The 27,997-nt window shown below is 41.0% G+C and overlaps 1 protein-coding gene across 3 annotated transcripts; it reads right to left on the bottom strand.

Annotated features, from left to right (window-relative positions):
- Positions 1-352: 352 nt before the first annotated feature.
- Positions 353-27,946, bottom strand: LOC117268523 (transmembrane protein 184B-like). Of its 3 annotated transcripts, none has more exons than XM_033645062.2 (10): positions 27,448-27,946; positions 21,145-21,378; positions 15,808-15,973; positions 8,537-8,627; positions 8,355-8,430; positions 8,106-8,197; positions 7,440-7,609; positions 6,817-7,011; positions 5,790-5,816; positions 353-4,435 (listed from the first exon to the last, which is right to left on the bottom strand). In XM_033645062.2, the coding sequence occupies exons 2-10, from the start codon at positions 21,376-21,378 to the stop codon at positions 4,206-4,208; spliced, it is 1,281 nt and encodes a 426-aa protein (XP_033500953.1). In that variant the 5' UTR covers positions 27,448-27,946; the 3' UTR covers positions 353-4,205. The 3 variants fall into 3 exon arrangements, with proteins under 3 accessions (XP_033500953.1, XP_078017217.1, XP_033500954.1); XM_078161091.1 differs by having other exon boundaries at positions 21,145-21,382; XM_033645063.2 differs by lacking the exon at positions 5,790-5,816.
- Between the last annotated feature and the right edge of the window lie 51 nt (positions 27,947-27,997).

Below are 27,997 nucleotides of genomic sequence, written 5' to 3' on the forward strand. Positions count from 1 at the left end.
TATAGGTTTAAAGAATTATAACATCGGACATTTACTGGAGCTCAGCCATCGTTAATGGGTTATTTTCCCCTGTGCCTTTCCTACAAGGACAAGTCAAAATGTCTGTTTGAAAAAGGTCCATTTAAAGACTTCTGAGGCTTCATATTTATAAACTGAATTCAAGACTTTTTAAGGACCTAAAGGCGCCCTGTAAGATACCATTAAGTATCTGTTCCGCAGAGACTCCTCAATGTATTTCTAGAGTTTAATTTATGAGTAGAATCGTTGTACAAATGTCACAAAATATTAAATGTTGTTGCATTGATAGTGACTGTGCTGACACGTTAGTGTGAACAAAAACCTGGCAGGAACATTTTGCTTGCACTTGTATTTAATTTCCTTTTCAACACCAACAGGAACCAATATAGCATCAAAGCAAGATAATATTACCAATATACAAATTAAAAAGTGTACAACAGAAATAAAACAAGAGAATGTATGAAAATTAAAACATTATAAACTAAAGCACTATACCAAGCAATGCCATTACAGTCTTCATCATGAATGTTTCGCAGTGCTCAGTTTAACTTTATTTACAGCATTCCTTCCTCTCTGGGAGAATATTTCCTTCTTTAATATATTCACCTTCGTGATTAACGTCCAGCTTGTCAATCACGCAGTATCAAAACTATCACTTGATAGTGTTTTGAATCAGGATGCTTGAGTCTGATATGTTGTTAACCTGGGGCAGAGTAAAAGGCAGTGATAACAGAACAAATTCACTCAGCCTTCCCTTTAACTGAAGCAGGTTCAGTGGAACGTCGGATACAAAGATGATGCGTTAATATTTGAGTGCAGGAGCTGGTCAGTAGGGATCAGCAGTCACAGCAGGAAACCAACTTTTCAACACTTTTAATAATCCGTTGAATGTTGAAGTTGTCCTCTTAAGGTTCACATTAATTTGGCTGTCAATTTTTCACCCGGCCTACATTCATTACTCACAAGGACTTGCTTTGCTGCAGTCCGTACTCTGTTTGGACTCATCATAAGAAAAAACAATGATCGCACATTTAGAGGCAGCATCGGGCCTAATGTCACCTGTCAAAAGGACCTACTCAGCTTTTATGTCACTGTGCTCTGCCATCAAACATTTACGATCACGACCACAAGCAGCTTCTATACTGGCCCCTGCTAAAACGCATATTGAACATCAGTTGATAACGTATGAACGATTAACTCTCGTAATAAGAAACAGGATGACAGGCAGGCCTGAAGGTTCTGACTCACTTGAGAATTTTCTTCTACCGTGCATCACTGCTATAGTGTGTCCCTGAATCTTGCATACCAGCTTTTAATGCCCGTGTATTCTTTTCCAGATGTGAGTCCAGTTTGACTTAAAGGTCCCATATTGTGAAAGGTCAGATTTACGTGTCAGCTTTTATAATAAAGCAGGTATAGGTGCTATACAAATACTGTGAAAGTATCAAAGCACTCAAGCCACAGAGAAATGCACAGTCCATATTCATTGAGCCTGTAAATGATCCGTCAAGGCTATGGCCTTTTATAAATTTTGCCCAACATCAAGAGTGGCGGCTTGTCTTTTGTCTACTTAGCAAAGCTAGATGTGGATTCCAGTTCCAGAAAGTAAAAGTCTTGGAGGAAAATATTGAATTTAATAGTGCATAGACAGACTTGTTTACTTTCATAAATATCTTACTGCAGAGTAGCCACCAAATGGTACATTATTTTAATAATTAGACCTATTATAATGTTGATAAGCTAATTTAGACTAAATAAGGCTGTGTCACCTTTTCTTAAAAGGCTCAAATATATATTTTGCAGCTCAAGACAGATCTAACTCTTTTTTTTTTGGACCAAAAATGGCTCTTCAAGTAGTAAATTTTGCTGACCCTTGCGCCACAGTGTCATTAACAGTCATTCCCTAGCTGCACTTACACTGCAGAAAGGCAGAGAGCACATATCATGATAGTATAAAGAGAACTGGATACAGCGTTGAAGGCAGGCACACGTTCATTCCTATTTAAGTTGCTCAGTCTCAAAGGCTGAGCAGCTAACTTCCGGTTTAGCCCTCTACTTACTTAAATGGGGGTAAAAATGATGTAACTGTGTGGCTCTTGTATGTTTTTTGAAATGTTATCAAACTGAATAGATCAAATCCTGATAGTGAAACCAGTCATTTCACGGGGCTGTGACACCCCAAAAAATGTATCAGTGGATTTACAGATGTCTTTTTCCCAATGTAAGTTTATGGAAGAAGTCTTTTTGGGTCCAGTAGCATCACACGATGGACCTAGAAGTCGTAACTCCACATATGGTCCAAGCCCACAGGAACAGTGCTGTGCTTTGGAGCCAATTCTACATAGCGGTCAAAAGTGAAACTACACCGTCTGGGTCTGTCACGTGATGCCATTGTGCCCAAAAAGAAGTTTTCCCACAGACTTACATTGGGAAAGAGCCATCTGTAATTCAGCGGATAAATGAGCATCACAACCCCCGCATAATGGCTCATTTCACTATTGGGATTTGATCCATTTGGTCCAAAAACATCTCAAAATCATTTTCATCTCCATTCTAGATAGCTCAGCTGCGCTTGGCTACCTAAAGTCTCCAGTGCGCTTCCGGGTAATTTCATACCACAGAAACAGAGCGCTGAGCAGCTTTAATAGAAATAAATGGGGGCCTGCCTCAAACACTGTATCTAAATCTCTTTATACATCCATGTTTTTTCCCACTATGTAAAATTGTCTAAAAAGCCTGGCACTGTTTCTAGGGACTTGGTGCTCATGTGGAAGACCCGGAAACGCTGACCAATCAGAGCAGACTGGGCTTTTTCAAGAGGGGTAGCTATAAGAGACGGGCGCTAAAAGCGTGCGTTTCAGACAGAGGATAAACACAGATTTGTGTTTGAACATTTAAGCATGTAAACATTTCGTAAAAACCACAAATGAAAGTATGGCCCTGAAAATAAGCAGAATATGGGACCCTTAAAGCCTTGTTTGCACTGACACACCTTTGCTCGGCCATATATATCTGCAACATCGTGACTAACTCACCACTACTACAGCAGTGATGCCACTATAAACACCACCAGCAGAGGCAGGGCTGATCTGTGGTACATGTAATGCCTTTAATTATGGGATTACAATCCGCAGCACATCACAGCTGGGCCGGCTCTGCAGGGAAGTGTTGCTTCTTCAGTAATCTGTAATCTGTGTGGGTGTTGTCCTTCCGTCAGTCTCCCCCTGCCCACGCTAAAATCCCTCCCACAGCTGTTCCCTCACTGCTCCACAAACAAAACGCGAGGAGCCCGAGTCAGGCCAGCAGCTGGAGTCGTACGATTACACTTCTGAGTCACTTCTTCATCACAACAAAATGAAAACAGAATATTTATAACATTTCTGGAATAACAATTTTCCAACAAACTACTCTTTAACTGAGTTATACCTTCAAGGTCATACGACATTTAAATAAAAAAAGATTAAAGTCTTATATATTAAAATGAAGCCTGGCAATTCAAAGGCTCCGTAGTTTTGCTTGACTATAAATCGATTCTAAATCTTAAGACAGTGTGTCTCATCGACAGGAGCACAGGGTACTCCCTCTATTTGGCAATGTTTCGGCAAGAGGCAGAATTGGCAGAGGGGTGAGGTGGAGTTTGGACTGAGAATCAGTATAAAAACTAAAAGATGACGGAGGCCATGTGTTGTAGATGAAGATGGCACTTATTTGCTCTAGCATACATCTTATATCTGTTGTATACTTTTTTGCTGTAGTGTTTAAAGTGCAGCATAAGGACTCTATATGCAGGCACGGTTATTCGTATCCATGTGATATGGTAGTTCTGTCAGTAACGGCCTCTATGACATCAACACAAATGACAACTTGACCGGTTAATAAACCTAATGTCTAAACATCTTGACTTCTCCTCTCCCAAACTACATGTGTGACAACGTCTCCATCGTCTTCACCTCTGTTCCTACTCTACCAATTATTACCTCTCTGTCCTTGTAAAAACACTCTTCTCACAGTTTCATAAGTCTGACATGAATCTGACCTTTCCATTGTTGTCTAAATGTAAAAACAAAAAAGAAAACAGAACCTGATCTTCCATGTCAAAGTAGCAACAAAAGATCTGATTTGTCTCACACACAGCTGATACAAATTCAATATGGGCTACAGGAGTAAAGTGAGTGTGTGTCTGAGCCTCAGAACTCGTCATCAGAGCTGAGCAGCAGGGTCTTTTCGTTGTCCCCACGGGTGCTGAGGTTACTGTGGCTGCGGGAGAGAGGTGGCCCCCCGCTCCGCTCCAGCGTGGACTGCTGGGTGTACTGCTGATAAGCTGGGGAGAAGTTATGGATGGCATCCTGGACCATATCTCCTGGGTTCATGGTCTCCTTCAGGCTGCTGGAGATGCTCTTCATTGGGGCACAGCGACCTGGAGGAAGGGTCGAGATGTTGTCAGTAAAGAGACAGAACTGTGTGGACAGGGAGGGGACGTATGAAAGTGACAGATGAGTGAGAGAAATACAGAAACTATCCGACTGACGAGTGAATTTTCCAAATAAATCTTTGAAATGTTGACAAAAATTTTTTTTTTTTTTTGCAAAGTTCATTCATCAGGATGAAATAAACAATCTGTTCCCTGAATGTCGTAGACACGCATATTACATACATAATAAAGCAACAGTGGGGAGTATTAGAGGGCACAATGTGATTTTACCAAGTAGGACATGTTCCTGGAACAACATCCCACATTGTGTTCTTGGACCACTGTGTCCCATGTATTTTGGCCGTGAGAGGGGTAGCAACGTAGACTCAGGGTGCTTTCACACCCACAATCGAACTCAAGTTCATTTGCCCCCTGCAGTTCATTTGGGCAGGTGTGAGCATCGCAATCACACTCGGGTGTGCACCAAAACAACTGGACTGAGACCTTCTTGAAGAGGTGGTCTCAGTCCGGTTACAAACGAACTCTGGTGCGGTTGGTTTGTGGTGAGAACGTGTTCTGACCTGGATGTGAACCAACTGCAGTCACATGACACATTGTTTGGGTTAAACATGAGCATGTTACAGTCCTGGAGGATTATTAATGTGCACCTCCTCCTGTACTGCCTTAATATGCACATTCAGCACATCCAATGCATCAAAACATTGTTTTCTAGTTGGAGCCGCGCCTCGTTTTCAAACTGTATGGTTTGACTAAAATGAACAATGACAGCAATATAGTCCACGAAGAGCAGCGCTAAAATCAACCTGCGTAGTTGTCCCTCCATTGTGACATTAGAAAGTGTCACATTTATCTTGCAAGTGTACTCTTCTTCAATGTTTGCTTTACTTCCTGGATTTTTCCCACATGGAAATTCTGACCAATCAAGAGCAGCCTTCTCACACAAGGCATTTGATCTGGTCCGCTTATAAATGCTGCCGTGAGAACACGAACCAACTCTAGGCAATTATACAACTTTGTGACCAAATTAGTCCCTGATTCAGACCAAAGCAAGACAACTCTAGGTCTGAAAGCAGCCAAAACCAAATTGTGAACCAGGAGAAATGAAAAAGCGAAATGTTCAAAGCCTGAATTCACTGAACATGAAACAAAACCAGACAGTCACAAACCCACAATTTTACATGAATTAACTGAATTTATGCCGAAGTGAAAACAATGAAAAAGTAATTTAAATTCAACGATGACCAAACACACAAAAAAAGCAAACACGAAGCACTGTAATGGTGGCAGACATACAGAACTGAGATAGATACGGGCAAAACACAGCCAACATCAGACCTACCGTACTGTCCGTAGATAGGAAATGAGCCTTTCAGTGCAGCACAGTAAAGAAGGGAGAAAAAGGAGAAAGGGGAGACAAAGAGAGACAAGGAAGAAGAAGAAAGTCAGGGTGAAAATGAAGGAAAAGCAGAAGAAATGGGCTGTATGGAATCGTTTTTTGTTTTAGGCTTCTAAGGTATTAAAATGAAAGTTTAAAGGATGTTGTCATATATTATAATGAAATAAATAAAATCCTAAAAACAAAATTCTCAATTTGAATACAGTGATTCATCGCAATAAATGTGTTTTATTAAATCAATGTTCTTTAATGACTGAATATAATTTATGGTGCTATCAGACTGCTATTAGACTGCAAGTGTGTGCCTCTGTGTGTGGCAAACAGGAGAGCAGTGATGTAGTTTTTGAAAGGTATAACACCAACAAATATGGATTGAAGCAGAATATTTCATTAGATAAAAACATGTCATGATTTTTGGAAATGATTACATCTAACTTTTTTTTTAAATGAATGTTGACTTTTTGGATTTTACAACGCTCTGGAGTTATGGGAAATGTTTGTCATGTGTTTGTTGGAAACTATTCCACACAACCACCACTGGAATCTAATTCTCCAAATAGTATTATAGTAATAATATTAGTGTAGCCTAATCTTGATCTGCAACTATGCAAAAATATTGGGTTTAAGCAGAATTAACAGACATGCAAAAAAACATGCACAACATTCGAGTGTTGATTTAGAATTCAAATATCAGTATTATGAATGACGCTTCGAGGTGTTTGGTACAACCCTAACAGAGTGTGTCAAAGATAGGAATCAAAGTACAAAGGTTCGGACACAAAGAGTAAGATCAGACTGCAGAGATCAGTTTGTATGGAGAACCAGGTTATAATGCACGCTATAACATACATGCTTTCTGTCTCATTATCTTTACAGTTTGCATCTCTTTTCTGGTCTTAAACCCATCAATACACCCCCCCCCCCCCCACACACACACACACACACACACACACACACACTCTCCCCTCACCATATGAGTCCAGTCTTTTGTCCATGTAGACCTTGTAAGTGAAGGCATGACGCAAAGCAACAGCAGCAAAGAACATCTCAATGCAGATGATGAAGTTCTGGTAACCAGCGGCAACCGTTCCCTCGCCTACAGAGAAGTCAGCCGAGCTGATCTCAGGGATGGCTCCGCACTTCTCCAGGATGGCCAGCAGCATCCCTGAATCGTACGCAGAGACACAGGGTGAGAAAACAGAAATCATAAAACAGAGGAAAAAGGCACAATAATCTGAATCTGTGCATGAGACAACATGACTGGAGACATAAAAACTGAACAATCACTTGTTACAAACAGTCAAAAGGTTTGGATATTAACAGATATGAGCCACAACAGGTTGATGGAGGCACATTTAAACTGGTGAAAGGACCTGATTCCAATCTTCTGATTACATCTCTAGAATTCACAAAGCTGACACAAAGCTCTCTTTTAATAACAGTAACTGTATTGCACAATATGATGGAAACAATCAGGGGTTTCCATTTTCTTTTGTTAGCCTCTTGGAAATTCACTAAAAATGTTCTTCTGTTCACAAAAAAGAGTGCTGCTGCGTGCGTTTATGTGTTACCAATTTCAGAAGGTCTTCTTACCTTGCCAGAAGGAGAGGAAGATGACTGACTTGACCATGAAGAACTTGAGCACAGGGTTGTACGGGACAAGCAGCTCACGAGTGGCGAAGTAGAAGAGGAAGAGAGCGTAGAGCGACAGGCTGACGGAGATGTTGTAGATAATGGTCACATACAGATAGCCGCTTGCCACGCTGGAGGAGAGGGATGCAGAAAAAACAATGTGCTTTAGCAGTGACACAGCAATGTCTTAGTGAGGAAACAAAGAAACTAGAATCATTTAAACCTGATTTACAATCAGCTTGAACCCACACAAGGCAAGTTCATGTTGGTAATTTTTCATTTGGGCAAATTGTGATGAGCATAACTTTACATAAATATGCAGCTTTAAGTCATGAAGTTCATAAAGAAGTGGAGATTTGGATGCACTCCGCCCTCATTAGGGATTGTAGCATAATAACATGAGAGATGCAAAACAGAGAGACAACTAGAGATCTGATATATTTTCAAAATGTTAACTCATGACAGATTCTCTGCATTCAGAAGGCAGGTTCAACTAACGCTGGTCTGACAAAACATGTTTGGGTGAAGTCACATCTGTGATGACAAGAAGTCAGAACACTGCAAATCTCTGCTCGGGGAGACGTTCCTGCGGTGAGTGACAGTGGGTAAGTTGCTGTGGAAACATACTTAAAGTCTCCATCTCTGTATTTCCCGAAGGCCTGAAGAATGACAGTGATCACTGCCATCAGAGGTTTCACCACACAGAACTGCAGAGTTGCCTGAGGAAGCAAAAGCAAGACAGAGAGAGTGAGAGGAAGTAAAAGGGGGGAACAACTATGTCAGGAGAAGAACCACGTCAGTAAAAAGCAGCACTGTTACACCATTTGAGTAATACCAAACAATGTACCGTATATGAGCCAAGATGGTGATTGGTACCTGTTTGCAAAACCTGAGGAAACCAATGGAGTACGTCTTTCCCCACAGACAGCAGGTCCCATACACACAGCTTGACCTAAAACAAAGCACAGGTTCATACAGGTTGAAACTGTCTGAAAGGCAGGCTGTTATTAACATGAACGTTTAAACCAAAAAGAAAGATAAGCACAATCAAGACTTACTCGATAGGTTTCCCTCTGATCTCAGCCATGATGGCGCTCTCTCCTCCCAGATACTCGTAACACAGACTCAGGAAGTTGTAGATGACAAAGGCTGTCACACAGAAAAAATAAAGGTTATTGTTTTTTTTGGGGTGACCGTTAGTGTCTGTAAAATCACGAAATGTACATGTTGTGACTGGAGTAAGATGCTTGATGCATTAGATAAAAAGAATGTCCAATTCGTCAGGAAAATAGAAAGAAAATGGCACCACAAGGGAGGCATGATATTGGTTTTCTGCCCATATCCGATATGCCGATACGTAACAACTCATTTGACCAATAACCGATACTGATTATCAATATATCCACTTTTTCCCCACCAAATTTTAGTAATCATCAGGTCTCTTCTGTCGTGGAATCATATTATGCATGTATACTGTTATTATGACTGCCCACCAGCAGATGGAGACATGAAATACAATACTTCTCAATGTATGTAATTCAGTCATTGTGCATATTAAAGGGGTAAAAAGCTAGGTTTGCTGTTGTGCACTGCCTGTAGACCAAAACAAAGTGTGTCATGAGCCACACCTCCCTCTACCTCTGCTCTCCACCCTAGCACTAGAGCTGCTATGGCTACTGGAGTAACTTACAGCTATGGAGAGCTTCTACCAGCTCTTCTAGTCACTGAGCCTCGCCTCCATCTCAGCAAATATATTACATTTATTACAGGTACCATCATCAATGAAGTAGGCAGGGGAATAGCTAAACACAGCCCACCAGGCTGCCCGCCGGGCTACATTTTACAATGCTAATTGCAAATGTTAGCTGGGCTGCCGGGCTACTCACCTAACACAACCGTAACGCCTGACCCATTGCTGGGACTGAGCCGCTAATAACTCAAGCTCCGGACATTAACCCATGCTACGATTGTAACATTAAATTTAATTGAATCGACATAGCGACGTGTGCCTAACATTACTGGAACACTAATTAAAACAGACATTTGACTCTGCCATTTCACTTCGAAAATATGGCTGCCATTGCTCACTGGCTGTAGCCTTTTATAGGGAGGGAGGGCCAAGGGCTCCAAAGGGGGGTGGTTTTCCAGTAGATTAGACAACTGTAAAGCTCTCTTTCATAGTCTTCCAAAACAATCCATTTATACACTACAACTAATTCAGAACTCTGCTGCCAGGCTTCACCCAGAATTAAAAAGAGAGAGCATATCACCCTGGTTTTAGCTAACCTGCACTGGTTCCCAATGTTGTATAGTTCTTTTACCTGTTTACAAGGCTGTTAATGGTTTGAGGATGACTTATATTCAGGGTTTCCAACACATTTCCATTGACAAAATTTCACTTTTCCATGACTTCTTAAGAAACCATAATATTTTTTTCCTGTCCCACTTGCTTGGTGTTTTTCAGACGTATCATTCTCAAACATAACTTCAGCTAGCTGGCATATATGAACAGAGAGAAGGAACACGGGAAGAAAAAAACATTGTCACACATCAATGCATATTAGACTTACTTTATGTCGCTACAGAAAATAAATTTGCCGTTACAAGGATGTAGAGGCTACGCCAACACTTTAAGCCACTGAGATGCTGCACCAGGATGACTTAATTGACGCTCTGATTGTTTCTGTGTCTGATGAATCAAAGTCAAACTTGCCAGTCGAACGCTCCGTTCATTTATTTTCCATTACAAACTTGTCAGTGTCCATTTAACTCGAACATGTTTCCAACCATAACTCAAAAACATGCGCATGTGTAACTCCCACAGCAACAAGCTCCTCCAGCAGTCAAAAACTGTTTTTCCTTCAAGCATATTCTGCTCCTAAAAAGGAGGGTTATCCATGTAAGATTACTGCAACAGTTCCATTACAAACAACATAATTCCATGACTTTTCCAGGCCTGGAAAATGTGATTGTGACATTCCATGTCCTTTCCAATTTTTCCATAACTGTGGGAACTCTGTATATTATTAATTCCTTGTCTTCTTGTAATCTTTTACTGACTCTTAGGTCCTCTGCTGTGATTTAAAAAAACACAAACTCTGACACGAATAAGAAAATTGTCAGCTTGGCCTTTTTAAACTAAGCACCAAAGGCTAAGGCTCCCAAGGCTATACATGTTTTGTTATTTATATGTCTTCTTTGTTTTTGATTTTATGTCTGACACACCTGTTCTTGCTATGTGCTGCGTCTTTTGTTTGTTATACATGTGATTGCTTGGTTTTAACTCACAGTATTTGCCCTTGTGCTAATCTGTCGGTTTTTATTATCTTGCTTCTGTTCCTTATTTTAAAGCACTTTGAGCTGCACGACTTGTAGGTGTTTAACACTAAAGTTTTTCTTCTTCTTTCTCTTCTTCTTCTTATTTTCTAGCTGGTGAAAATCTGAAGATAATTCTAACCTGAGCAGAGCCCCAAAACCTAACTGCATTTATACAAAGGTTTTTACTAAAATATCATGTCAACATTGCTGATGTCGGTTTGGAAAGACTGGATATTTCTATTCTCCAAAAAATATACTGATGCGTGATAGTTAACGGGGCAGTCGGTTAGTTTTACAGTGTTGTCAACAATTGATGTAACTGTCATAATTACAGTTTTGTTCTGTTGATTTTGTTCCAGAGCTGCTGAGCCTGCCATTTCAAGCCCCGAGAGGTGATTCACCCCCATCAGCAGGCTCAGAAATGATTGGGTAATGTTGTGAGTGAGCTATAAGCTTAGGCATAATTGTAAGGTATAGTTCTGTAGTGCTGGGAGCAGAAGTGAAGTGGTGTGATAATGGGACGTCTGTGGAAACACTGCTGAAGAAAGCAGAACGCTTAAGAAAGGCCATGTTCATGTGACACTGCCACATAGCAATGTGACATAATACAAACTGTTCAGATAAACAACAGAGATCTTACACAAGTGAGTGGCACATCTTCAAGGCTGATATTCACTCATGTAATGTGTTACATAACTACTGCTAATAAAGATAAAAATCACACTCTAGCATGGGATTCTTTGTGTTATCCTTCCACAGCATCATGGGCCTAAATGTGAAGCTACACCAGATCTGTGTCAAATCACTGATGTTCTATCCACTGGTCACACCTGATATGTAATCAATGCAGACAGCAACACTGACACAACTGTCATGGCTGGTGCTCTTTTAAGGGGACCTATTATGCTTTTTCTGTTGCATATGTAACGTTATAATGTTGGGTGTTTATATTAAACATTGCCACATTTTCAAATGAGGTAAATATAAGTAAAAGTAATCCCTGTGAGCATAAACCTCCGGCTTCAGACTGTTCCCAATTCTCTGTTTCCAAGGGTTTTTTTCATTTGGCTACAAGCTTTCTTTGTATGGTCATCTGCTCCAGCCAAGTTACTACAAGTAGTTACATAACATAGCCTACAATGCTACATGTAGCTACATGCTAATGTCAGGGAAATGTTACTAATGTTAATTTCTTCCTGATTTATGATCATATTTCTGGTTGGGTTTAGAAATTTTTATTGTTAATTTCTAATGGGAGAAAGTGCAGCTCTACCCTGGCTGCAAAGTGACTGCTAATGTACATGTAGCTACATGCTAATGTCCAGGAAACATGTAATAGGGCCACTATAAAGTCCCTTCTTTATGCTGCCTTTGCATTTTACACAGAATCAAACACAGCAGCATCGTTCCGCATGATTTTAGACAGCATGCTGGCATCGCGGATTCAAAAGAGGCGTGACAGGTGTGACATGAAACACAACAGCATCGACCTCTAGTGTGATATATAGCACATGCGTCGGCAGCTCTCTCTAAACAACAATGGCATTAACGTGGCAATAACAATCATTTATGAAATCTGTTACATGGCACTGATTTCGTCCTCTGCTCGAATGGTACGAGCTTCTGGACCTCATTGTTTTCCCAACTTGCGGACATTTTTGGCTGCTGTTCTTTTATGAGTTAGCCACTAACTGCAATCACATGCATAACACATTATCAAAACATCACACCCGTGCTACCCATGATCCCGTCCTGCTGGCTGTCCCGTTTATACAGACATAATTTCAGCTGTTACTACCTCCGTACCAGCTCAGTCGCAAGACAATTCTGCCTCCCCCCATTCTGCGAACGTACCTGTTATGCAGTAGGGCTAGGTGCAATAACGGCGCGACAATCGCGCCTTGAACAGGAAGTGTAAAAGAGGCTTTGGTTGCATATGTTGTTAATTTCTCCCCAGTTTTGGATCAGATTCCTGCTGGAACATGTCTGATTGTGTTTCTAATTGTGATTCTTTTATAGGAAAGTGCTGCTATACACAGTTATTCTCCGGCAGCAAGCTTACCGCTACTGTAGCAACATGCTAACGTCAGGTTGCCGTTGTTGTTGTTAATTTCACCCTTATTTCCAATTATATTCCTGCTAGAACATGTCCGGTTGTGTTTGGAACCATTTATTGGTTACTTTACATGGTAGGAGGTGTCGTTGTCGTTGATTATTAAAGCATGTAAACATGTTCTAAGAGAAACCCAATATATTAGTATGAACCTGGAAATGAGCATAATAGGTCCTCTTTCATGAATGTTTTGACACTGACAACCTGCTCTTACCTTTAAAATCTATCCTTCTTATACATTTAGACAGGTATTCTCAAAAATGTGTACAGGATGTCATATCCTGTGTGCTTGTCAATAATTTACTGGCTATTCTGCACACACTAATAAGAAGTAACATACGATTTAAATAAACCTGACTGGACTCCATACTGATCCCAGTAATTGGTGTCCCTGAGAGAGCAGAATGTTTTTGCATCTGCTACCCCAGGTGTTCTCAGGCTAATTTAAGGGTAACCCACAGATACCAGCTCCCCACTGCCTCGGCTCTCTTTGCTGTTTAGAGTGGCTGGGTTTAAAAGTGAGCCTGTGATTGAAGCACACTGACAACCCCTGCCAGAACACAGTCAGCAGCACAGTGCCGGCTTTGTTAATGTTGCATAACTACACATACAGTAATTTTTTTTTACTGTTAAGTGTGCTTTCACTGCTTTTAGCTTGAGCAGGGCTGGCAGATGAAAATAATTTAGACAAGCATTTTGAGAACATAAATATAAAGTGTTACTAATAAGAGCAACAATATAAATGTCTTAGTCATTAATCTAGATCTTTACCATGTCAGTTCTGTGTCTAAATAAAGCTAGTTGTCTGTCACTTCGATCATATCTTTCGGCATCCACACTAACCTCTACTTCCACATGTTATTCTACCATTTATTTATTCTATAATATGGACTAAATTGTGAGGTGAGGGGAGGATTGTGAGGGGTCTGATCTCTGCGTATCACGCGATACTAGCGATGTTTCAACGGTCACATGGAGAAGCACAACATTTTAAATACTGATACAAGGAACGTATTTTTATGAACACATTTTAAACAATGTGTTCCTCCTGGCCGGAACAATTTACGCTCTAAACATTTCCAAAACATTTTGCGAATTCCAAACTGTTTCCAGGCCTGGAAAATAGTGTGTCTAATTTCATAACTTTTCCAGGAATTTCAGGACTGTGGGAACCCTGACTATCTTTGGTTTGGTTCAATCGAACTCAAGTGCGTTTACCCCCTTATTGCAGTTCGTTTGGGCAGGTGTGAACACAGCAATCACACTCAGGTGTGCACCAAAACAACCAGACCAGGACCTTCTTGAAGAGGTGGTCTCGGTCCGGTTATAAATGAACTCTGGTGCGATTCGTTTGTGGTGAGAACATGTTCTGACCTGGATCTGAACCAACTGCAGTCACATGACACATTGTTTGGGTTAAACATGAGCATGTTACAGTCCTGGAGGATTATTAATGTGCACCTCCTCCTGTACTGCCTTAATATGCACATTCAGCACATCCAATGCATCAAAACATTGTTTTCTAGTTGGAGCCGCGCCTCGTTTTCAAACTGTATGGTTTGACTAAAATGAACAATGACAGCAATATAGTCCACGATGAGCAGCGCTAAAATCAACCTGCGTAGTTGTCCCTCCATTGTGACATTAGAAAGTGTCACATTTATCTTGCAAGTGTACTCTTCTTCAACGTTTGCTTTACTTCCTGGATTTTTCCCACTTGGAAATTCTGACCAATCAAGAGCAGCTTTCTCACACAAGGCATTTAATCTGGTCCTCTTGTAAATGCTGCCGTGAGAACACGAACCAACTCTAGGCAGTTATACAACTTTGTAACAAAATCAGTCCCTGATTCGGACCAAAGCAAGACGACTCTAGGTCTGAAAGCAGCCTTACTTGCAGCAGATGGCACTAATTGTTGTCTATATGAACAGCAGCAGTATTAAATGTGTCTGTCTCTACATTTAACAATACATCAAGGCCACAGGCGCTGCTGTACCATGCCATCTCTCAGCCATTGTACACCTTCTACAAGGCAGGTGTACACTACAGAATACAGCAGACTGACAAAACCATTAGCTTCCACTGCTCACAGCAGCTTTGCCCATACCTTGATATTATTAATGCATGCAGGGGAGCAACTAAACACTGTTTTTGTTTTTTAATCAATCTGTCAAGTATGTTCTTATTGAATTACTTTATTGTTTAGCCCATAAGATGTCAGAAAATAGTGACAAAAGCCCCCTACAAGCTCTAAATCTGAGGCCTTCAAAGGGATTATCTAACCAGAAGTTCAAGCAAATTCTCATAATGAGAACCAGCTGATGTTTGGGATCTTCCTGCAGATTAACTAATAGTTTCAGCACTACAAGCCTGTTGAGGCAATTACCCTAATAAAACAGGAAATTGCCATAATCATAATCACAGGATGCTATATAAATGATTTATTCATTCTTAATTATTCTCAAAATCTGTATTAATACTGAGAAATTCCAGTGATAGTAGATGCCTTACAGTCTGGTGATACAGAGAACAAGCTTACGATTTATCTGCTCACATGTGAGATGCCTTTTAAAAGTCTTCTCAAGGATTTGTTCATTTTCATACAGTTGCTAGGAAACAGGTTTCCCCTCCCCTGCAATCCCAAGAGGCCACGGAGACATGAGGACAAAGATGGCAACCTTTGGAAACGAAGACACTACAAAGGCCATCTGCCACTGGGGTATCAACAGCACATAAATTCTCACACCCTTTATTTCTACTGGGAGTCAAAAGACACACTGGAACACAAAACACTCGCTCCCAGTGCTGTGGTGAATATGCTGCTGTTTGCATGCCAAATATGGCAGCGTATACTCCAGCCTGCAACACAAAACGCTGATGTTTTGGCTCATTGCTCACCTTCGTAGCAGTCTCGGACTGTGTCAAAGTACACGTAATACTCCTCATTGGTGAAGAAAAGAAGGCTGAGCCAGGAGTCGAAGGCATAGATGGGGACTATGAAGAGGATCCTGACTATGTGCCTCTGCTCATTTGGAGAGCTGTAGTAACGTAGGTGCATGTAGATCTAAGAGAAAGATAAGAGGTTGAAAAAAGGTTAGAAATCTTTGAATAACGCGGCACTGAAAGACACTGTTATTTAATAAGGAATATGCAATGAGTAAAAAACACAAGTAACTGGAACGTATGTGCTTTAGCAAGTGAATAGCAAATATCTACGTGATGTTAATATTTTATGATTCTGTCACAAATTTGGTGCACAGTTGAGTCACTCCCAGAGCCTGAAACTGAAGCGAATCTGACATCTGATGTCATCAGACATCACACTCTGCCCCAGTTAGTAATAATGTGTGGAACGTGACTGAATGCAGCAGGGTCGTTGGGAGCAAGACCATATTTTTTTGCGTCAGTGTGACAAAACCAGCAGGTTTTTACTTTTAACCAGTGTCCCCATACCCTCTTAAACATTAGATTCAAGGACTTTCCAGGCCCAATTCATTCAAATTCAAGGCCCCAACATAGTTTGAGACACCATCTACTAATTGTAAATAAAAAAATATATCAGAAGAACTTTAATTTCTATTACTGCATAAAAATAAAATATAAATTCAAGTACTTTCTGTCTATTATCAGAAACTTTCAAGGCCTTGGTTCTGTCCCCCTCAAATTCACAACCTTTTAAGGATTTCAAGGACCCGTGTGAACCCTTTTTAACTTGTCTAGGACATCAATCTTTCACAAGTTTCTATGGGAGCAGCTGGAATGTTTTTTTCTTGATGACATCATATTGAATCACTTAACTTTGCAACAGAGCTCCTTCCTCTAGAAATACCGTATAAGCTAAAAGTGAAATTAGATAAAGAAGGACACACACTGGAACAAAGACATAATGTTCATATAAACATTCACATGTGAACATATGTATATACACAAACAAACATAAAACATCCAGTTATTATACTCTATGTGTAAAGGAGGAAACGTGTTTCATTAAATTCCTGACAAAAAGATATTCTTGACAATATGACAAAGTAGTTTACCACAACTATCACACATTCACATACATGGAGTTTTTTGAGTCGTGAGCGTCACATAGGTTTACATTACCAAAGGTTTATGACAAAATCACTTGATGACGCCTACTCCTGCGTGCGCACGGTGAGGGAGGAGAGGGAGAGACGCTGTGCTGCTGCCAGAGGAGCTGCTGAATGAGTTCCCTCTGAGCACTAAGTCACTAAAAGAGTCTGAGAAGTCCAGGGCTGTTCATAAGACATTCAGGATGCCACAGTTAAATTAAAGATTATACTGGTATTATCGTGAACAAGATGATATGGCATACCCCTAGAACACTGGTGTAGTCACTGTCACTGGTGCATGTTGCTAGCAGGGTAAAAAGATGTGGCAAATGGACTCCAACTGGCCATAGCAGAAAATGGATCAACATCAGGCATGAGAGTCCTGCGAGACGGAGTCTGGGTTTTTCTGATTGACAAGCTTTTTCATTTGTTGTAGATCTTTACAATTCACAGAAAGAACAAAGCAGGCATGCTTGATTGCACGATCCAAATCTTTGTCAAAACTTGTTATTTAAGCATGTAGGTTGTTAGCTTGGAGGTCATTGTTGTTTGTTGTTCTGAGAACAATTACACAAACATAATGGAGTGGGGGTCCCGGCCTAAAGCTACAGTCTACATCAGGTGAGTCGGACTAAAGAGCAGCAGATTGGCAGGTTGCAAAGCAGAACAATTGAAATGAGCAAAATATCCTCAAAACTCAAGCCTTGTGCACACAAACCTGTTGTACTGCAGATGTTTTTTTTTAAATATTTGAAACACATTTGTGCCACATTAAAAAACAATAGAAAAAAGATACTGTGATGGAAATATTAATCAGCTTCCTCCCTGTGAAACCGCAGCTCCAAACATGGCTCAGAGTGGATTAGCCGATGCTAATTGCTGTCCCATTAAACCTGTATATGTACTCTCATTGGGGTCTCATCTGTCTGTACAGGTCAGAGTACAGTGAGTATGCATTTGGATATTGGAGTCCTGTGTGTCGGAAAGGTGTGTAGTGTGCGTGCACCGACACATAGGGTTGTTGTGGGTAATTGATACTAGGCTTTTTATCACTCCTATTGAGAGCAGCAGACAGCAGGAAGAACGGGGTGGGCCTTTGTCACCAGCACCTCTGTCTGCTCCATCCGGCTCCTTTCCACTTACACAATGTCCCCACCTATCACCTTTCCTGGTCTGTAAACAGACACACACCTTTGGTAAAATAACAAACAGTGGCTGACAATACACCAAGCGAGACGGTGCACTCCGCTCACAGGGCTTGTTGCTAGGTGACCCTCCTCCCTCCTCGGCACACACACACACACACACACACACACACATCCTCTGCTCTTTTATGTTGAAGTCGAGCCAGGAACACCTGTTGCCAGAGTGACAGAGGGCTCTTCTTTAAGCCGGTATGTGACGAACAATGGAGGACAAATCAATTACCTAAGCCTCGGGGTACAAGAGATCCGCCTTAAATAAAAGGGATGCTTACTAAATGCTTTACTGTAACATGAGGGCGGATAAACTGATCCAAACAAGGCAAACGGCACTTATGCACTATACTGCACTTATCTGCACCACTGACACTTAACATCTCCATTCTCCAGAGGTTTATAACACTATTCTGAACCATCAAATCACAGGAGAATTAAGTATGTCCCTATACAACTTGATTTTCTGGAGTCTTGCCATAGGCTACCTGAGGTATTTGGCACATACTGGGTGTGTTTCGGGGGCATATTCAACCTCAGGCGATCAATCTTGGCACGTGGGGGCTCACTGGTGTCACTGGGAATTGCAACATCTCTGGTTTGATCCAGCCAGGGGCATTTTGTGACATGTTATTCCTTATCTTTCTCTCCCCCCATTTCCTGCCATCTCTCTACTGCTGGCAATCAAGTAGTGACATACTCGTGACTCTTGAAAACAAACAAAAAACTACACACATAGTTTGAGAGGCAGTCCTATCATTTGTGTCAAATGCTTAAGGAGACAGTTCACTATAAAATCACAAATAAATATATTTCCTCTTATCTTCAGTGCTGTTTATCAGTCTAGATAGTTTTGGTGTGAGTTGCCAAGGCAGACATCTCTACAGCTGATATCCCCAACGGATATCAGCTGTAGAGATGTCTGCCTTCTCTCCATTGTAATGAAACTAGATGGCACTTGGGTTGTGGTGCTTAAAGCGTCAATAAATACATTTTAAAAGAAGCAATGCCTCTTTCCAGAAATCACGACCCGCTTACTCAAGATAATCCACAGACACAGTATCACCACAGAAAGGAAGCGCTCATCTACTTGCCCTCTTCCTTGGCTGAGCTGTAACGTTAGCTAGCTCACTGGTGCTAGGTAAGCTAGCAGTAGATGCACATTTCCTTCTGTGCAATGATTCAGTTGGCAAATGTAGGTAGCTCAGTAGAAAGAAAATAGTTCCTACATGAAGCTGCTCACAACAAGGTCTGTTGATTATCTTGAGTAACCGGGTCATGATTTCCCAGTTGAAATCATGAGCACCACAAGCTGTGTGCCAACTCGTTCCATTATATTGGAGAGAAGGCAGACATCTCTACAGCCGACATCTCCAATGCTCGACAGCTCACACCAAAACTATCTAGACTGATAAACAGAACTACAAGTAACAGCAAAAATATGTATTTGGGATTCTGGGGTGAACTGTCCCTTTAATGCTTAATGACTTGTTTCTACGAAGTTTTGTTTTGTGTCCATAGTTCCGTATAGTACAAGAAGTAGGCACCCTAGTGTTCGACACAAAACATGCATCTCTTTACAGATGGATAAAAACACCACCACAGAAGAGGGGGAAAAGTTGATTTTGTCTTTCTTTTCGTCATCAAATCTTGTGGAATATGTGCATGAGGCATTTTATTAAGACAAAAACAGGACCAATAATGCATAGTGACAAATAGGTGAGGAGGTTGGCCTGCCACGTTTGTAGCCAGTTTGTGAAATATTTTGTTTTAAGATGTATGAACCGCTATGCATGCACTCTATATGTTACACAGCTAGCATGCAACCAATGCCAGCTAAATATGCTGTTAAACTTTACACTTATACAAAGTCAAAACCAACTGAACTAAACTGAACAGCCTGTTAGGTGATATGTTTTTATGCTGACTTCCTGTGGCACACAGTGCACACAGTCTGTCTGAAATCTGCCACAGAAGTTCAAATTAATTTCAAGGCAAATTTTAAATAAAAAAAAAAGGTAGAAGGAATTTGGCAAACTAGTGATCACAAAAGGTTTCCACAGGAATGAAAAGACTTCCAGTTGACTCGCTTATGTACACGGAGCTATGTGGAAACCAGGCATAAGAGGAACTACTGATTCTGATGGTACACTTCCCCAAAACAGTCTAGTTAATCCAGCTTTTGTCATTCATAAGAATTTGGTTGATAAAAACAGTTTTTTCATCCCATTGATACAAACACTAAATATGGATGAAGCATAAAATCCTGGGCTCAGCTTTAAGCCAGTGTGCAACAAGTAGTGTGGACCAGCAACACGGAAAAAGAAGCCTTCTTCCAACAGGATGTGAAACTGTGTGAGTGCGTGCATGTGTTTAGTGTGTGAACACACATAGAGAGAGACTTAGATGAACAGGGGCTCGTGGAAAAATGCTCCTGGGTGTGAATATGTCTACTGTTTTTCTTTTTCTTTTGCTGAAAAGGAGCTACTTGTACTCAACAAACCCACCTTCAGTACATGAGGGTTTAAGAAAAAGAGGGAGAACAGTGGATCGACCCAAAGGCTCATGAGCAAGATTCAGGTTTTATTCCTGTGTTCCTGTAACCCTTTGCCTAAAGGCTGTGAGCAAAGGCAAGAAAACAGATGCAACCAGTTATTCATACTTTCTATTTAGCTGCTACTCTTATCCAGAAGGACACACGATGAGATAGGGCTTTAGTTTCTTGCTTTACGATACGTAGGCTGTGTTCAGACGGGTAATAGTGCAGCCGAAAATCTTTTAAACTCACAAATCTATTATTCTAACTTGACTTCCAAGATCATATTTCACCTTCTGATAGGCACTTAAACAGTACACACAGCTGTTGCTGGACAGAATAAATAGTTGCGGAGACAGAAACTGAAATCTTAAAGTTGTAAGTTAAGTTTAGTGACCACTACATCATCAAACTGTCATGTTGTCCTTACCTGGTGACATGTGATCAGAAGAGCTGTCCAAACGAAAAAGCCCGATATAGTTTGGGCAGTGGAGGTCATGAGGAAAAACGGCTCTTCTGGTGTGGCCACTGGGGTTTCTGGTACCCAGGAGGAGTTGGCTTGTTGTGGGGCCACCGTGGCTGGAGGCCCGGGGGCGAAGCCGACAGGAGAGTCATTCCCCAGCCTCTCTGAGAGGGCGATGTCTCTCCGCCAAAGCTGACCCATCTGTATGACAAAAGGGTAAAACGAGACCTAATCAAAGACAATGCCCCTTAGGTTATGCAAACTAATTTATCCTAGACATTTTAAATATGTAGCAGCCTGTGATCAATACTAAGCTGCTGCACAACCTGATGCTCGGGGATATACAGCCTGAATGAATCACTGCGATGTGTAAATGCATCTCGACAGGCCTGCACAGTCTAAGACCTAAATCTCCAGCCAACATCGGCTCATGTTAGAATGAGAAAACAAAAAAAGATACAGAGCAAAGTAGGACGCTGCACAGATCACGGTGCAAAAGAGAATGTGTGGATAGACAAATGAAGCGAGATCAAAACAGAAGGAGTGAGGAGGCATAAAGTAGGTGGGTGAGGAGAGGCTGAAAAAGCATAAAAAAGCTCACACACCAACACATGGGGGGGCGGGGGATCACTCAAACACAGCAAATCAGTGTGACAGCAATGAGCTGAGGGCTGCTGACCCAATTTCTCCCCTTCTTTTTCTCTGTGCTTTGCTGTGGAAGCAGGAAGTGTAATGTAGCCTAAAAAATGGCACTAAACATGGACATTTTTCTTCAGAATAATTAACCACCTATACACAAATAAGCACCAAAATTCAGGCTCCAGAGACCTAGGAGTGTGGCCTGAGGTCGACGCTGCAATACGACAGGTTATTGACAAAAAACTGAAAGAGTAAAACAACTGTAAAAAGATAATGTAACCTCATCCAAATGCACACTCTCTAAAATGGATAAACTTGCTCTTACCAGTTTCTTTTCTACTCCACAAATCTGTTTTATGAAAAGGGAGGAGTGATTAAACCAGGGCTGTATTCGCAAAGCTTCCAAATACAAAGCTCCTATGATGTTTTCTAAGAATTCCCCTCACAGTTCAGACTAAATCCTGGTAAAGATAAAAAAAATATTCACCAAGCATCTTAAGGGAGCTCCTGAGGTGAAAGACTATTAGGAGTAGAGAGGAGGACTTTACAGAGAAAATGGTGGAAAGACAAAGAGGCATAAGAAATATTCTCCAAAAGCTGAATGGCAGTGAGTTAATAAAATGCCACAGATTAGATTACGCAGGGATAATGTCTGTGGTTGATCTCATTAGAGATGTGCACATTTTCCCTGCCCAAAGCAATAAGCTACAACACCAGAAATGAAGTGATCGCAACGCTAAGATATTTGCAACTGGGAAAATGACTAAGTGCAGCCGTGATGACTTGGGTCTGTCTCAACCTTACATCAGCAGAGTGACAACACAGTCAACTACAGCGCTTAAATATGAAGACCCAAACTAGTTTCAAATATATGTTTTATCCACAAAAAAAGCATAACTCGGATGTCAAAGAAAAATGAGAGTTGGAAATAAACATTGTAATAACACATGGTAAATGGAAGGAAACATTTGAAACTGGACATAAATTAACCAATAGTCCTGTAAGGAGGGAATTTGACTCTATGGAGAAAATGCGATATTTTAAAACTCCATTGGTCACTTCAAAGTACAGTAGCACATCTGAGATATGCTGCGGGGGTGTGGACTGGTAGGGGATTTTACACACATATTTTCGGGATTATCCAAAGATCCTAGACTTCTGGAAGATGACTCAAAGAGAGATCAGAAAGATTTTGGGTACTGACTTCGTCTTAGACCCATAACTGTTCATACTAGGTATCGCTCCAGGGAATATAACAGACAGGGGAAGATTTAATTTACTAAGGATACTGTTCTTAAGACCACAGAAAGATTACAGTTGAGAATGGATGAATTTAATGAACAACAGTCGCATTAATACGAGCAGTGCCAGAACTTGAGCTACCTTTCGGTTCTACATATATGTGATATGTGATAATAAGACTTGCAAGACTATTACGTGCATCCTCTCTTTCCAATCTGTTGAATATGACACACCCACTAATGTATTCACAGTTTGAACTTCAGGTCAAGAGACACCTGCTGTTTTTTGGTTCCAGCTTGAAACCAAGTTTTCGGGTTCCAGAACAATTTACTTTAAGACGAAATGCTCCGAAAGATTCCAAATTAGGTTTGTGAACGGGAACGAGAACCCATTTTGTGTTGGTGGAAAGGGGATATTAAGAGTTTTCTCAGAATGTTTGTGAATACGGCCCCTGAGCTGTAGCTGGTAAAGACGGGACAATCCGTCTGATAACTTTTTCCAGTGTTGAGTGGCTTAAAGTATCATATTTGTGCTTCAGTTGTTCCCAACATTCATACAACTAAGGCAACTGTGCAGCACTGCACAGTCCAAAACCAGCTGAACTGTCTATATTGGGTTTGTAACTAGTGGTGTAGTGGAGGGTACATGCAGATATACCTCTTTTTCTGTGCGTTTACTTTATCAGCCAAAAAGCCATAGGTATATACAGTACAGGCCAAAAGTTTGGACACACCTTCTCATTCAATGCGTTTTCTTTATTTTCATGACTATTTACATTGTAGATTCTCACTGAAGGCATCAAAACTATGAATGAACACATGTGGAGTTATGTACTTAACAAAAAAAGGTGAAATAACTGAAAACATGTTTTATATTCTAGTTTCTTCAAAATAGCCACCCTTTGCTCTGATTACTGCTTTGCACACTCTTGGCATTCTCTCCATGAGCTTCAAGAGGTAGTCAGTCACCTGAAATGGTTTCCACTTCACAGGTGTGCCTTATCAGGGTTAATTAGTGGAATTTCTTGCTTTATCAGTGGGGTTGGGACCATCAATTGTGTTGTGCAGAAGTCAGGTTAATACGCAGCCGACAGCCCTATTGGACAACTGTTAAAATTCATATTATGGCAAGAACCAATCAGCTAACTAAAGAAAAACCAGTGGCCATCATTACTTTAAGAAATGAAGGTCAGTCAGTCCGGAAAATTGCAAAAACTTTAAATGTGTCCCCAAGTGGAGTCGCAAAAACCATCAAGCGCTACAACCAAACTGGCACACATGAGGCCCGACCCAGGAAAGGAAGACCAAGAGTCACCTCTGCTTCTGAGGATAAGTTCATCCGAGTCACCAGCCTCAGAAATCGCAAGTTAACAGCAGCTCAGATCAGAGACCAGATGAATGCCACACAGAGTTCTAGCAGCAGACCCATCTCTAGAACAACTGTTAAGAGGAGACTGCGCCAATCAGGCCTTCATGGTCAAATAGCTGCTAGGAAACCACTGCTAAGGAGAGGCAACAAGCAGAAGAGATTTGTTTGGGCCAAGAAACACAAGGAATGGACATTAGACCAGTGGAAATCTGTGCTTTGGTCTGATGAGTCCAAATTTGAGATCTTTGGTTCCAACCGCCGTGTCTTTGTGAGACGCAGAAAAGGTGAACGGATGGATTCCACATGCCTGGTTCCCACTGTGAAGCATGGAGGAAGAGGTGTGATGGTGTGGGGGTGTTTTGCTGGTGACACTGTTGGGGATTTATTCAAAATTGAAGGCACACTGAACCAGCATGGCTACCACAGCATCCTGCAGCGACATGCCATCCCATCCGGTTTGCGTTTAGTTGGACGATCATTTATTTTTCAACAGGACAATGACCCCAAACACACCTCCAGGCTGTGTAAGGGCTATTTGACCAAGAAGGAGAGTGATGGAGTGCTGCGGCAGATGACCTGGCCTCCACAGTCACCGGACCTGAACCCAATCCAGATGGTTTGGGGTGAGCTGGACCGCAGAGTGAAGGCAAAGGGGCCAACAAGTGCTAAACACCTCTGGGAACTCCTTCAAGACTGTTGGAAAACCATTTCAGGTGACTACCTCTTGAAGCTCATGGAGAGAATGCCAAGAGTGTGCAAAGCAGTAATCAGAGCAAAGGGTGGCTATTTTGAAGAAACTAGAATATAAAACATGTTTTCAGTTATTTCACCTTTTTTTGTTAAGTACATAACTCCACATGTGTTCATTCATAGTTTTGATGCCTTCAGTGAGAATCTACAATGTAAATAGTCATGAAAATAAAGAAAACGCATTGAATGAGAAGGTGTGTCCAAACTTTTGGCCTGTACTGTATATAGGAGAACGTACCCACTTCCTCCTCAGTAACACCCACCTCATCAACTACCACTACACCACTTGCACTGTATCAACACTATTGTCGCATTGCACATTAGTGTTGATACTTCCACTTCAACTGGAAAATATCCATGTCTTGAAATTTCAAAAAATGATTTATAGGAAGTGAAAATAAAACAAGTGATGTGAACCACATAATTAGTCAGTACCTATGTAGACTTACAAGAACAAGACTGGCCAAACTGGATCTTGCAACATCAAAGCATCCAAAAAGACGCTCCATGTGCCACCACCACCACCCGCATGATCAAATCATAGCAGATCTGTCATCTCTCCAACTAACCCAGTGTCTTGGTGTGGATTCCAGGAAGGCGATAATCTAATCATTCACAGTGAAAACTAATTTCACAATGACTTTCAAACCCCCCTGTGTACCAGCTAAATATAGGATGGCGCTCAATGTGGTTATGGATGACTCACGCTGCCTGCCAAAGCTTCAATCAGCTTGTGGAAATGCAGCAACCAGGAACACATCATCAGAGTATGTTTAAGTACTTTGGCAAAGGAACTTCAACAACATGTTTTTCTGTATACCTGGATTGTTTTATGAGAGAAATATCTGCCAGATTATGAATTTACTGTGTTTCAGTATTTTTTAAATTGGCGTAATTAGGGCTGGGCAGTGTATCGGTGTATAATCTTTTTTTTTTTTAATTAAAAGCATTTTTATTTTAATTTTTACACACATTAAACTGCATAAAATCCAAATAGTAAAAAAAAGAAATGTGTCAGTAGAGGTCAAGAGGCGGCAGGCTTATACAAACAGACCTTCCCTCAACTTGAGAAAACAGAGAATTACAAAAAAATAGGTAAAAAGTAGAAAAAAGAATTAAACTAACATTATGCAAAAAAATATGAAAAAAGATTAACGACAGCAGGACGTTCACTGAGCAGTCAGTGAAAAATAATCCAATAAAAACCAAGAAATACACAGAGCACCGTGCAGAGAAAAAGAAGACAAAAAAGGGGTCAAATATATATAAAAAATAAAATAATAATAAATATGTATAAAATAGAATAATTAAATAATAAAAATAAAATATTTATAAAATATGTTAAATATTAAATTATAAAAATGTATAATTATATAAATTTGAAATTTCTCACACAATGATTTCTGATATTGCAACAGCTCCAGTTTGACTCACTGTAATAATAATAATCCATTTTAATGTGATCAATATCAAGCAGACTATTTAGCAGCTGTGTCCAAACAGATGTACCATATACTTTTATTTGGGGAAGGTCTTACCATTTATCATAATATATTTTTGGCCTAATTGCCTATCCTGATGGATGAGATTAGAGCCTGAAAATGGATTCTACTTGTTTACCACCCATAGTTGGACTCATGTAAACAAACAGAGCAGGTTGTCTTATTAAAAACATATATCCATGTACATGTCATCCAAAGAAAATCAGAATTCAGGGTCAGGTCTGAGTTCATACAAGCACCAGCTGGCATCTTACAACAACAAAGCTGGGTGCTTCCCAGTGGGCCACAGAGGCAACTCATCAGTCCTGCTGACTGCACCCGTGGGTCGGTTTCAAAACATGCATTGTACTTTGACCTGAATCGAATCAGCAGCCTTTGTGACAAACCAACATACTGTATGTCCTGAGGCAAAGGCGAGGACAGCTGCCTGACACATACTGCAAAGCATCAGGCCGTTGACGCTGTGTTCAATCAGGGTCAGTGGAGACCACAGGGCTACTTAACAGTGACCACAACTCATTTCAATTGAGTGAAGCGAGAACAAACCCCACAAACAATGAGGGGGCAGGTTTCCCAGCTTTCAGCCTTCAGTGCTGCATTTTAGAAAAGGGTGACATCATAGTTTATGAAAACCCACCAGGGACAATATTTACTCCAGCTCTGTTTATTTTAATTACACAGAAACAGTCTGTGAGTTAAGAAAACACGCTAAACTGAATAAAATGGCAGCTGATGTTCAGTAATGACTCCATCCTCCTGCTTCACTCACCTCCTCTGCAGTTGTTTGATCTGCGTTGCTCGGAATCAAAGCATCAATTTAGCTCATCATCTCAAGTCGACTGCAAACCCTTCGGAGTAGACAAAGTTAACAGGCCAGGCGCTAACATTCAGACGAAACCCAGCCTCTAATCTAACCGCTGCATTATTGTCTGACGCCCAGGAAACTTGCCTCTTTTTATAAAGCTGGCAAGTGTCGGCAGCTGAGCGTTATCAATCCGCGAGTGCTGCTAGCTAACGTTAGCTAGCCTTTAGCCCGGCGCTAGCTTGTTGTCGCTGCTCGTCGTAGAGTCAAAACACAGCAAAGAGATATAACACGCCTTTAAGAAGCGAAATATTCAATTACGCTATTAAAATGATAAAAAAAACCACCCGGTTTTATCTCGCCACTTCCCACCCAGCGCTGATGAGCCTAGCACCGTTATTCCGTCCACATCACCATCAGCAGTTCACTGTACCAACAGCAGCTGCCTGTGAAAACTCTGCTGCTGTTGGCGCATGCGCAGTCACGACTTCTGTTTTTCCAAGTGTCTTCCAAGGAA

Source organism: Epinephelus lanceolatus, chromosome 18 (assembly GCF_041903045.1).
Source record: "Epinephelus lanceolatus isolate andai-2023 chromosome 18, ASM4190304v1, whole genome shotgun sequence".
Lineage (NCBI taxonomy): Eukaryota > Metazoa > Chordata > Actinopteri > Perciformes > Serranidae > Epinephelus > Epinephelus lanceolatus.